Consider the following 13728-nt stretch of genomic DNA (forward strand, 5'->3'; position numbering starts at 1 on the left):
TTCTCATCTCAGAGTAAGCCCTGCAGCTCATTACATCTTAATTTCTGCATTTATGGTGCCCTGAAACAGCACTTCCAAAAGTCACCAGTGCCTTTATTTCTGCTAAAGCATAGGACCTTTCTCAGTTCTTTCTTGCTGGGTGTATTTGTAGTATGCATAAATACAACAGAGAATATGTATTGATTCAGCAAAATGGTTTTTAATGCCTGGTAGGTCCTTTAGGACCTGTAAAGATTAGTAATTACACCACGACATGTACTGAGTACTTACTAAGCAGCAGGCATTGTGCTGAGCACTTGACATTCATTGCCATTTAATAATAATAGCTAGCACTTAATGAACGCTTCTTATGTGTGCATAGGACTCAGCTCTGAGCACAACAACCCTATGTGATAATACTATTAGCTCCCTTGTCACAGGTGAGGAAACTGAGTTCACAAAGAGATTAAGTGACTTGCTTAAGGACACACAGCTTGTTAAGTGGTAGGGTTGGGATTCAAATTCTAACCCTAGAGTCTACGCTCTTAGTCCAAACACTACTCTCCTACGTCTCTTTCCTGGTGTTGAAACCTGTGCTCTTAACACATGAGCAACACTGCCTCCCCGTGGACGGGTCAGGAAAGACACAATTCCAATTCATAGCGTTAAATGTTTAGTTAGGGACAAGTACTGGAGAAGTTCCACAAATTGTTATGGGAATTTGGGAGTGGGGATGCCAGGGACAGCTTAAAATCGGGGTACCTGAATGGAATCAGGAGTCCCTAACTGGTTGCCCAATTTAATGGGATAAGGTGTACAAGGGGATTCACCCATTTGGCCTTCAACCCTCTCCTCTTGTTCCTTTGAAAGTGTCTTTTATGACGGTCAGTAATTAGGATGACCACATAATTTAAAATCCAAACTGAAACACTTTCAAGAGTAAACTAGGAAGCCACTAATAATTACATTGGGAGACTTCCCTTGTGGTCCAGTTGTAAAGAATACGCCTTCTAATGCAGGGGACTGGGTTCGATCCCTGGTCAGGGAACTAAGATCCCACATGCCATGGAGGAACTAAGCCTGTGCACCACAACTACAGAGCTCGTGGGCCATAACTAGAGAGTCCACGTGCTGCAAACTACAGAGACCATGCGCCCTGGAGCCTGCGTGCCACAACTAGAGAAGAGAAAACCCGCACGCCACAACTAGAGAGAAGCCTACGCGCCACAACGAAAGATCTCGCATGCCTCAACAAAGATCCTGTGTGCCGCAACTAAGACCCGATGTAGTCAAAAATAAAATAAATAAATAAAAAATAAATCTTAAAAAAAATAATTATATTGGGACAAGCACAGTCCAGGAATGTACTGGGCCATCCATTTATTTATGGTTAGATTATGGCTGTCTAATGGTATCTTGTATTTCCTTTTACCTTATATTGCTTATTATTGTGACTGGTGTATAGTTACAGTTAGGATAATTCATTTTTCTCTTCTTTGTTATATAATTTCCATAAACCTGGTATTTGCATTATTTTTTATGTAAGGAATGATGACTATAATTCTGAACATAATCTTTTGCCAAAAGGTATTGGGAAGGCCGTGTTCTAGGTGGTTCCTACAGGAATGAGCTGTATATGGTTGAGCAGCAGGGTTTGAGGAAAAGAAGATAAGGCCCCTGAATGAGACTTCAGAGGACACACACTAAGGGTTTTCTTCTCCATCTTTTGATAATGGATCTCTCTGCTGCTTATCATGTGCTATGAGTTGTTATGGGGTTGAGGGATCCTGAACAAGGAACGGATTTTGAATAAAGATGAGATGTAAAGAGATGACTGTTCTTAATTTTCTGTACCACACGGAGCCCACAACTAGTGAGGGGAGGGGACCAAGTGCCAGTCATCATCTCAAAGGATAAGAGGGCATCACCTATATAAAGATGGAAATGGTGATAAAGGGCATTACAACTAAAGGCAAGAAAGAGCATGGGTTAGTTCAGGGAACTGTACAGCACAGTTTTGCTGGACATTGCAAGGGTCTGGGGTGTGGCAGGAGATGAAGCTAAGGGAAACACATAGTGGACGGAGCAATAAGGCTCTTGGATACCTCGCTAAGGAGTTTACATTTTATACTGAAAGAATTTTGGAAGTGTTTAGAGGTTGAAGGGTTGGGGGAGATGATGTCAAGATTAAATCTGTGTTCTAAAAAGATCAATTTGGTACCAGTGTCGAGAGTATAGGGTAGGGGGAAAGGTTAAAAAAAAAAAAAAAAAAAAAAAAGGAGGTAAAGAGACCAATGTAGAGAACATTTCAGAGAACTGGGTGGGAAATGGCCTGAACTAAGGTAATGGCAGAGATATGGGAGCAGATATTGTCAGGCCTTAGAGTATGAGAAAGACTCTCAGATCTTTGACTTAAGTGGTTGGATTTATGGTGATGTTGTTCACCAAGACTAGGAATAGAGATGGATTTTAGGGGGAAAACATCTAGTTGGTCACCCCTCCACTGAAATTCTCTCTCTCCTTGCCTCAGTGGTAAGAGTTCTTTCCTGTTTCTCCTCCGACTGTTCGGGTAACTTCTCTCAGCTCTGGTTAGTGGAGTTTCTTCTTTGGCCCAGACATTCCTGTTGGCAATTCCTCTAGATTGGACCCTGGCCATTTTCTTCATTAAACTCCACCTCTTCTTGACATTTTTTAATCCTGATGTTATCTTGATATTATCTCTATATTATTTATTATCCCTCCATATTTTCAACTACCACCCTTGGGCTAACAACACTCAAGTCTTTATTTTCAGTTCCCAGGGTATAAATCCAACTGCCTACTCAACACCTTCACCCAAATGTCCCACATGTTCAGACTCAATTCATCCACACCAAACTCCTTTTTCCTTCTGAAACCTACTCCTTCCCCTCACAACTCTTTCCTCTCCCATTCACTCACAGCCAATGGTTCATCAAGTCCTGATGTTCCACCCTACAAAGGTACTCAATTTCTTTTGTTCTTTTTTCCCCAATCCTCTGACATAATCCCATAACCTACTGCTGATATGAAAAAAACCACTCTTTCCAGATTCTTTTCCTGTCACTCTTTATGTCATGTTTATATCACAAAGAGTATGTGTCACTTTGTTTTCTTGTATTGCCCCTTTGTCATCAATTTTTTTTTTTTTTTTTTTTTTTTACTTTGTCACCTGTCAAAATCCTGCTCAACATTCAAGGTCTGGATCCAAAGTTACCTTCTCTAGGAAGTCTCCTAAGCCTTTCTTATCTTAACCAAAATTCATTATTTCACCAAGTCTGTTTTCCTAGCCCTTTGCTTCTTCTACTAGACTGTGAAATCCTTGAGAGCCAGGGACATGTCATAGGCATTTTGTAATAAGATAAATTTAGCAAAGTTTGATAAATACTGAATTGAATTGATGTATTCCTTACCCTAGCCAGGCAGTCGTGCTTATAATCTAAGGAGGTGTCTTTTGTTAGAGGACCACATCCTTTTTCCCTAGGGGTAATTACCACCATTACCACCACCACCACCACCACACCATCAATACCACAACCATCACCATCAGCACTACCATCATAGTCATCATCACCACCATCACCACCACCATCAATATCACCACCTTCACCATCACCATTACCATTACCATCACACCATCAATACCACCACCATCACCGTCAGCACTACCATCATAGTCATCACCGCCACCATCAATACCACCATCACCACCACCATCAATATCACCACCATCACCACCATCACCATCACCACTACCATCACCACCACCACTACTGTCACCACCACAACCACCATCATCATCATCATCTTGGGCACTCAAATACCAAATGCTTCATTAAAGGTTTTAATCTAATATTATTTAATCTGTAGGACACTTCTGCAAGGCAGAAATTTTAATGCCTGTTTTATTAATGAGAAGACTGAGGTTCAGAAAGGCTAAATAATTTGCTCAAGGTTGTACAGCTTGGTGAAAGGTTGAGCTGGTATCTGAAGCCAGAGATGCCAGATTCCAAAGTCAGCTCTCTTAACCGCTGTGCTTGAGCTCAGTTCATTCCCATGAGGCACTGGGTCACATTTCATGCCAGGAGTCTTGAAAGAAAGGGAACAAAGGACTGTCCTAGCAAACACCATGGCCTCCATGTGTTTGCACACACGGCAGGACCTGCCAACAACGGAGGGCAAAGCATGGCCTATCTGTGACCTTGGCTCTTCCTTCTCCATATCATGTTGGGCTTCCCCTACCGCCATCTAAAATAAGAACTCTGCTTGGCATCCAGTTCTCAGGCATCTACTGCCTCAGCTACATCCTCATGATAGAGGAACAAGGCCAGCATTATGGGACAGCTTTTCTTGTCTTCCTGTTCACTTTCATGATTTATTGTGGGAGGGACAAGACGCACATCACAATCACCTGGGAAGCCTTTCCAAAATATACACGCCTGCCCCAGGCCCCTGAGGTTCTGATCTGGCCCCTGGTTGAGAACCACTGGTTTAGCACATTCATTTCCAAGGTCAGCAATTCTCACTGGTCCTCTTATAACTGAAGACTCCCTCATTCTTCCTCCAGACAAATGCTCTTCCTGCTCAGATGTAGTCCTACCATGCTTGGAATTGGCTTCACTGTCATGCCTTGATCTACTCTGCTTTCTTTCAGTCAGGGGTTCTCAACCAGGGTGGTACTATCTCACAGGAAGGCATTTAGAGATAAATGTAGAGGCATTTATTTCTTGGGTATCACAACAACTAGGAAGACTAGTAGCATTTACAAAGGAAGGATCAGAAATGCTAAGCATCCTACAGTCCCTCACGGTGAAAAACTGTCCCACTGAAAATGGCAATTGACACCCCTACTGAGAAACACATTTGGCTGGAACCCAGATACTCTTGATTCAAGGTCTGAATTAGCCTCTGCAATGAAGAGCATCCTCTCGGCCTGGCTGCCGCTGTGCTCCAGGGGCTGCTCTCCCCTCACAGTCTTTCAAATTCCCTCACAGTCCACACACTATGGACAAAGGGATTCTTAGCTTTCAGATATATTTGTGTAATACTTAGCTATCAAGGAAGCACGTCTCATCTTCATTTCTGCTTTCCATTTAATCTAATTTAATCCCCTGCCCACGGCACTGAATGTTTCATCTAAAAAATGGGAGCAATGGGAAAGGGAGGAAAAAAGCAAGGGGTCATCGCTGCCTCATGGGTGGATTTGAGCTGTCATGTCTGATCGTAATTCCAGGTTGATGAATCCATCTAAAACGCGGCTCAACACTGACTCTGTACCAGAAGTCTTACCTCTTTATCCTCTCTCAGGGACTATTCCTTTCTTGCTTACTCAGGCAAAAGCAGTGTGTAATTAAAGGTTTGTAGCAGAGGCTTTTAATGCCCTTTAGACACACAGGAGGATGACTTTTTAAAAAAAATTTATTTATTTATTTTTGGCTGTGTCGGGTCTTTGTTGCTGCACGCGGGCTTTCTCTAGTTGCGGTGAGCAGGGGCTACTCTTCCCTGCGGTGCATGGGCTTCTCATCCCGCTGGCTTCTCTTGTTGTGGAGCACGGGCTCTAGGCAGGCGGGCTTCAGTAGTTATGGCTCGTGGGCTCTAGAGCGCAGGCTCATTAGTTGTGGCACATGGACTTAGTTGCTCTGCGGCATGTGGGATATTCCTGGAGCAGGGATTGAACCGGTGTCCCCTGCATTGGCAGGCGAATTCTTTACCACTGCGCCACCAGGGAAGTCCCAGGATGATGTTTTTTCACCCTCTTTAGGGTGAAGCCACGTGATCAGTTCTGACTGATGGGTGGTGAGTGGAAAGATGCATGTCATTTCACACATCTACAGAGTTGAATTTCCCTTTTCCATCAGATCCAATCTGAACAAGCTATTAATTTACTGGCAGTGCTCCAGCTGGAGACTCTCCGGCATTTCCTTCCTTTGCAGCCGTGATGGTGGAAGCTGGTGTTAAGGAATCTCCACCAGCCTAGCCCTCAGATAACTACCCTGAGCAGAGCCCCTGTTGACCCTCACCAGACGTGGAGCAGAGGCAGAGATTACAAAGGTTTATACCTTTGTTGTTTTGTGTCACTGACAGTTGGGGGATTGTTTGTTACCACGGCATAACCTAACCTACCCTGATTGATTCAATGTTCTCTTGCATGTTTAGATTCTTTTCATCTTTGTGCATAGATCATGAGTCAGAGAGGCCTGGGTTTGAAGCTGAGTTCACCACTTACACTGACATTGGCTAACCTTGTTAAACCTGTTTCCTCATGTGTCCAACGGTGATCATGACTGTGCTGGCCTTATGTGGTTGCAAAGGAGATAACTAAATGGGATCATACAGGCAAAGTGCTTACGCAGTGCATGGCAAGGGCTCAGAAAACCTTATTATTTCTTCTCCTTATTGATCTAAAATTGACTTTACCTGCCCCCCTGTCCCAAATCCTCACTGGAACCTTTAGCTTTGACTGCCTGGAGTCCTTCTAATGTCCTTCTACATAAAAAGCAAATAGTCTGGGACTGCTTCCTGCTTCTCTTCCATTCCTTATGGCATCCAGAATAGGACATTGTTTGCAAAAGGCATTGTCATCTATGCTTTTAATGGAGCACACACTTGTGACTGGAATTGAGAACATATTTACGCCAAATGAATGAAAGACTCAGCTCTTCCAAATGGAAGAAATCGAATTACTATTTTCAGTACAAACCTGGCATGTCTGGGAAACATGTTAGGAAATATCCAAGTACCCACTTTGTCTTTTGTTGCCCAATAATCACTGGGAGAGGTGAAATCTAGGCTCTTGGCCACACAACAAAATTAGACACACGTTCTAAATTAGCATAAAGCAAGTCCTATTTGCATTTATGTGACAGCCAAGTCCCACTAAGGGATGGCAGAGTTTGTTCCTGGACCACTGGGAGTCCTTCAGCATTGAAGATAGTTGCAGGTTATTTTAGGACAGGTGCCTTCCTCCAGCACTCCAGGATTCTATTCTCAGCTTGACACTGAGTTTTATCAGGTCTCCACAGCTAAGGAAACTAGAAGCAATTACTTGGCTGACTCAGACAGAAACACAAAACAAAATAAAGAGCTTTGCCTTATTTATTTTTATTTTGAACCATAAGCCAAAGCTTCCAATTTGCAGGTAGTTCTACTAACTATCACCTGACCTGATAAGTCCTCTCCAGATCTGGAACTTAATCGGAGGAACACTGAAAACCAGCCAGAGAATTCATCTCAATACAAAAAAAAAAAAAAAAAAAAAAAAGACATTCCTGGCTCCTGAAAAACTTTTTTTCCCTGATGCCTCTTAGAATTATTATTGTAGCATTTTCAAGGTACCTTCTAATGAACTCTGTTTTCCTTACTGAGAGTCAAGTTTGCATTTTTGTTACTGGAAGACTTCTTCCAAAGCATTTCTGAAAAAAGCTACGTCTTTGTGTTTTAACACATCTACAGAGATGAATTTCCCTTTTCCATCAGACTCAATTTGAACAAATTATTAATTCCTTGGATCTTTGAGTGCATTATAATCAGATGTCCTTAGAGTCCTATCCATCAGTTAAGCCCCAGACCTCTGAAGCATCTCTGTGGGCATAGGGTTGGACTCCCATATAAAGCTGATTTAACAGCAGAGCAGTAGCTCCTCAATTAAGTAACCTTAACTGCCTTATATACCATCATTTCCTGAAACTCTGATGCAGGGGTTTTTAATTCCTGGAATCTACCCAGGCGTATTGCCATGTGCTTCTCATTATGACCCATCTGCCCAGGGCAGTGATGAGTGGAAAGAGCTGGGCTGAGAGTCAGGAGCAGACATCGTCCCAGCTCTGTCATTATCTAATCCTAGGTCCTTCCGCAGGTCACTTAATCCGGTGGGTTGACAAAGATTGAACAGTTTTCTCATCTGTAACTTAGAGACAGTAGCACTTGCCCTAGCGACCGAGCAAGGTTGTCTTTGGGGGCATTTGTGAGATGGCATAAGTGCTGGGAGACTTTAGTTTCGACTCTAAAGATTTCTTTTGAAAGTTAATAGTTGGGAACCCAGAAGGAGGTGAGGTTCCCAGTCTAACGTTATAAAAATCTGTTTAAAGACCGTGTCCCTGGAGTATAACACATAGGCGTGGTCCTACAGACCATCACCACGTGGGACCATCCAACGTCCTACAGACCATCACCACGTGGGACCATCCAACGTCCTACAGACCATCACCACGTGGGACCATCCAACGTCCTACAGACCATCACCACGTGGGACCATCCAACTGTGGATGCTGGGGGGGATCTGGGTGAATGGCAAGACAGGGTCCCCTTGTATGGGGAAAAGAGAAAGAGAAAATTGGTGTTGAACAAAAAGGAAGTCATGGAGGAAGGAGCTGGGGGGTCTAATGGGGAAGGAACACACGGTGAGCCTGTAGAGGGCCTCTGCAGATGTAAGGATTTAGTGGGTGACAGGCTGTGGCTTTGGGAAGTCCTAGAAATCAACTATTCAGGGCTTCCTGCCATCCTCCAGCCCACCATCTCCTCCACTCCTGCCCCATCCCACCATTCTGTTTTTGAAGTCTGTAGGGCACACATGAATACAGCCAGCACTTCTCCAGACTCACGATGGAGAATCCACTTTTTCCATTTAGATGACTAATAGCTCTCCATAAAATAGACCAATGTGTGATACATAAATATGTAATAACAGAATTAATATTAATGTGTAATAACAGAAGAGCCTTGCAAGAGGGGAAAGGTACATTCATGTCTGGGGGTTGGTCAACCGGGTGCATTAATCTTAGAGGACCCCCTGGAAGACTTAAGAAGGCCAGCTGCTCCTTGACTGTTTTCCTCTGGACAGAGCCCTTCTAAATCTGACTTTTCAAATCCCTGATTGAATTCCCAGCAGTCTACTTTTCCTGACTGTAACCAGAAAAGCATGCTCGAATGAACATGAAATTCCATCATATAAAGCCTTGTGAAGCCCAGTCCGCCAGCCCTGTCGCCAAAGCCACTAATAATGCCCTATTGTGTTACTGTGGTAGTCTAGGTTATCATTATGAAGTCTTTGCTTCTGGTTGAGAAAACATGACGTTCCATTAAATGTATAATCTGGGTTTCTTCCAGGCCAGAGACGCATCCTGCTTAAAGCTGAAATAAGCTGAGATTTAATGTCACAGAAAAGAAGAGAACCATTCGCTGGGAAAAAAAGGAGTTGAGGGGTTGGGAGAAGAATGGTGAATTCAGTGCCTTGTGAGCCGTTGGTTTCAGCCTGTAGACAGTGTGTTGACGGCCAGAGGATCTTAGAAGCCCAAGGAAAAAACGCATCAGAATTCTTTCCCTTTGCACGCTGCTGCGGCAGTTGGGTGCTGGACAGCACTGTTTGGGGAGGTTCTTTCTAGGACGGAAGACCATGTCTTTAGGGACCAGCCAGGGGACTGTTTGCTGTCACTGCCTTTTGGTCCATCCTCCAGCTCTGGGCTCCACAATCCCATAAATTAGCCTGAACCGAGATGGCAAGCTGGAGGTGCACACGCTTATCATACCAAGCTCTAGCAAGTTTCTCATTCAGCACAAAAATGTCCCTCTCTTCAAGCAATAGGACAACCAAAGGAAGTCAGAGAAGTCCACCTCCATGTAAAGGTAGGTACTTGTAAAGGTCTCCCCACCATTTTTTTCCTGGAACATTTTTGGGTTCCCAACATACTGCCAAGGATCCTATGGTGCATTTAGAAATGTACTCCAGGATTTAACATGAAAGAGGCAGCGTCCTCTATAATCGTGAGGGGCTTGGAGTTCAGCAGTCTGGTTAGAGAGCCTCCTCACACTTGAAGTGAGTTCTTAAAAACTCAGGATAACTTATTTTGGTTGAATATAAAAGTAATATATGTTCATTGCAGAAAAATGTGAAGATTCAGAAAAGTGTAAAAAAAGAATTTAAAAATCCTACTTTCTACAGACAAATACTATTACATATTGGGTAAATAGAGACATATACATGTGTGTGTTTATATTTTTAGAAAGGTAGAATCACAGTGTATAATGTTTGGTAATTGTATTTTCACCTAAGAGGATATTATGAGCATTAAGTATTTCTCCTAAAAATATCCTACAAGCATGCATAACATGCGTACTCAATATCATGCATGTATCATGTCTTATTAAATCCTCTGTTGTTAGACATTTACGTAATTTTCAGCTTTATTATCATAAACAGCACTGCCATGAACATACATATAGGCACTTCTTTCTGACTACTTGGGATTTTTCCTTTGATACATGTTGCTAAATTATCTTCTTGTCTGTGCTATCCAATACAGTAGCCACATGTGGCTATTTAAATTTAAATTAATTAAACTTAAATAAAATAGAAAGTTCATTTCTTCAGTCCCACTAGGAACAATTCAGGTGTCAATAGCCACATAGGACTAGTGGCTACCATATTGGAAAGCACAGATAGAGAACATTCCATCATCACAGAAAGTTCTACTGGACAGCACAAGTCTAGAAAGACCAAACAAATTTATATTTTCGTTAGTAAGATATGACAATGGCCCTCCCTCCCACAAGCTGGACTATACTGAATATTATAATTCTTTAAAAATCTCTGCCAACTTAATAAAAATTACATCTTGTTTGATTTTTTCATTTATTTGATTACTAGGGAAGTTGAACTTTTTGTTTATTGACTTTCATATGTTTTTTGTGAATTATTTATATAGTAAGCCTGTTTTCTATTGGGATGATCTTTTTAAAACTGCTTATTATATATTAAGGTTACTCTACAGAGGTGAACTTATGTTGCAAAAGTTTTTGTAACTTGTTATCTTTTATTTATGGCATTTTTCATTTATAGACATGTAAAATTTTAATATATTTAAATCTTTTTGTAGTTTTCTTTATTATTTCTACTCTGTTTTTAAAGCTCTAAATCTAAGATTACAGTAATACTCATCTACATTTTCTTCTAATTCTTTCAACACTGCAATTTTAAAATGAAATGTTTAACATTTAAATTTTCAAACCTCTTGGAATTTATTTTTGTGTGTGGGGTAAAGTATAAATCTAACCTTTTTCTTTTCCCATGTTACCAACCATCTGTTCAAGAACCATTTTTAAAAATAATGAATTCATTCTCCACTGATTTGAACTTGCACTGAATGGAAGAACATGTCCTTGGATCTATTTCTAGATTTTCTATTATGTAGACCTATTCTTTGGCCTTTACCATCCTGTTTTTTAATTAATTTGCCTCACAATACACTTTACTATTTGGAGGTATAAGTATTTCTTCATTATTCTTTTCCCAAAATGTTTTAGCTCTTATTACCTGTTTTTTTTTTTTTCCTCTAAGATAAACCTAGAATCATTTTGCTAAATTCTTCTCACCACCAAAATAAATTTTTTCAGAATTTGGATTTTAAAGTTTAATTCATATTATAAATTAATTTGGAAAGAGTTGATATCTCTGCAGTGTGGAGTTATTCCAGTCAGAGACATGATGATTCTGTCCATTTTTTCAAATCTGCCTGTATGTTCTTCTGAACTGGCTTTTTTTTTTTTTTTTTTTTTAAAGTACAATGATAGGCATCACTGACTGTTTTCAGACACAGTCTCTGAATCTGTGAGCTGGTGCTCCCAGCCGCTAGAAGTAACAAAAGACATTCCATTTCTTAGCATTGAAGTATATTTTCGGTGTCCACCTTCTCATAAATCTCCAAGAAAGAGATCTCCCTTTTCATCCAAAGAATCTGGAGTTCAAAACAGCCTCTACGGAAAAAAATCAAACTCCAGGGGCAACTGCAAAGCACATTTGGTGTCTAGCTGGCCAGCTTATTTTGCAGGACTCTTTTTCCAACTCGCAAATACTTTCCAGTCTGTGAAATTAATCTCCCCACCACTGTAACAGCAAGCGCCCGTCCTGGCAGTGGGGAGCACACCAGCGTTAGCACGGATCTCCTCTGAGGGGCTTTTTTATTGTTAAAGCTGCTTTTTAGTAGATAGCATGAAACTTCCTTGAATGACTGTGGCTTGGCAAATCTAAGGGGGATTGGTCAGAGTTCAGCTCTCCCTTGAACGGTCCTGAAGCCTCATCCGTTTTCGCAAGGAAACCAGGGCTCCTGCACCTCCCTGGTAGCCCACCAGTCAAATCACAAGAACTTGAATTCGCCTACATCAGGGTTTCTCAAGCCGAGAGGGAGGAAGAATATACCCGCAGGGGACTTTTGGCAACGTCTAGAGACATTTTTGCTTGTCACCGTGGAGAGACGGTGGAGGCAGCGCGGGTTGGGGGGGCAGGGGTGCAGGGGAGATTCTGGAGGGGGGTAGTACCGGCATCAAGTGGGTAGAGGCACAACACCCTGCAAGGCACAGGACGTCCCCACGACAAAGAACTCCCCAGCCTCAAACTTGGTGGTGGCGAGGTGGAGAAATCCGCCTTATATTTTCACTAACTTCCCAGTCAGCCTACATTCTATCATTAGGAACAAAGGTAAAGCAATACGTAGGACAGAGTTTTTAAACAAGAGACGATTGACCTTTAAAAGCCCACGCCTCTTACTTTACACGTGCCTGAAAGTTCTGCCTCTCGTAAGCAAGCTTTTCTCACCAAGGTTCCTAAAGCAAATGGAAAGGGTTCACGGAAACGTAGTAGGTCAACAGCATCCTTCCACTCCCATCCTCAGACTCACGCGCCTCGGTCAAGGGAAAGCAAGGCAGAGAAGAATTTGTCCCGAGAACAAGCAGCGACGCCTGCCCCGCCGGCTCGGGCAGCTGCGAGGGAGGGGGAGGCGCGCCCCGTCCACAAAGGCGCAGCGCTGGGGCCACCGCCGCCTCCCACGGCCCCTCTTGGTCCCCGGAGATGCGTGCCTGTCCCAAAGCCACACTGCCAAGGAGCCTAGCCCGGGGAGAAAGCATCACCAGCTTAAACTAGGGTGGAAAACTCAGGGCACTTACTTGTCCAAAATGAAGTACAGGTCAAATCCCCCGTAGCAGGCTGGACCCCCTTCCTCCCTGCGTCCCCCTTGCCCGGCGCAGATGAGCACAAAAGTGGCCAAAGAGAGACACTTGAAGCCAATGCCCAGGGCTTTCTGCTCCACGGTGGCCATGACCTGCAGCCCAGGGAGAGGGTAGGGTCCTCTCCTTCCCACGCTCCTCGAACTCGCCAGGACCCTCAAGGGCGCGCCATCCGAGGGGCTCTCCTCTCGGGCCTTTTATTCCCCCTCGCTCTCCCGAAACTCCCCGGAAGCAATTGTCTGGAGGAGTTCAGGGTTTTCCTTCTGGTTTCCGCTAAGATTCTGTTTCTAGGTTTCAGGTTTCAAGAATCCCAACGCTGTAGTCCGCTTTTTTAAAGGGGCTGTTTTTGACTCGGGCCGGCAGGCCGCTCCGGAGGCAGCGCTGAGGTTTTGCAATTGAAGCAGTTCCGTGCTGATGGTTCTTTGTCCCAGATTTTAAATATTATGGGGTGGGTTTTCAAATTGTTCTTGATTGGGGGAGTGCTTTGCCTTTTCTCCCTCCTCTCTACCCACCCCCCTTTCTTATTTTGATGCGGGAAGAAAGTTCAAAGGGTGCCACCTTGTGGCCAAGGACGGCAAAGCACTCTTCCGCGTTCAAGGGAGCGTGGGTGTGCACGTTTTCTTATTCCTTTTTCTCACGCATCTTCCCTTTCATTCTGCATTACCTCTTCCCCATTTCCACTTCTTTCTCACTCGCTAGCCTTTTTATCCTTCCCCTTTCCTTTCCTGTCCTACGTCC

At 43.2% G+C, this 13728-nt stretch overlaps 1 protein-coding gene across 3 annotated transcripts in view; it reads right to left on the minus strand.

Annotated features, from left to right (window-relative positions):
- Positions 1–13443, minus strand: part of ANTXR1 (ANTXR cell adhesion molecule 1) — a 244310-nt gene extending 230867 nt beyond the window's left edge. Inside the window, exon 1 of one of the 3 annotated variants that reach the window (XM_082426036.1) lies at positions 12931–13440. In XM_082426036.1, the coding sequence (XP_082282162.1) occupies positions 12931–13082 (152 nt within the window). In that variant the 5' untranslated portion in view covers positions 13083–13440. Of the gene's footprint in view, positions 1–12930 lie in introns of all 3 variants that reach the window. The other 2 variants (XM_082426038.1, XM_082426037.1) reach the window with 2 other exon arrangements.
- Between the last annotated feature and the right edge of the window lie 285 nt (positions 13444–13728).

This window comes from Balaenoptera physalus (genome assembly GCF_965194825.1).
Source record: "Balaenoptera physalus genome assembly, chromosome: 15".
Taxonomy (NCBI): domain Eukaryota; kingdom Metazoa; phylum Chordata; class Mammalia; order Artiodactyla; family Balaenopteridae; genus Balaenoptera; species Balaenoptera physalus.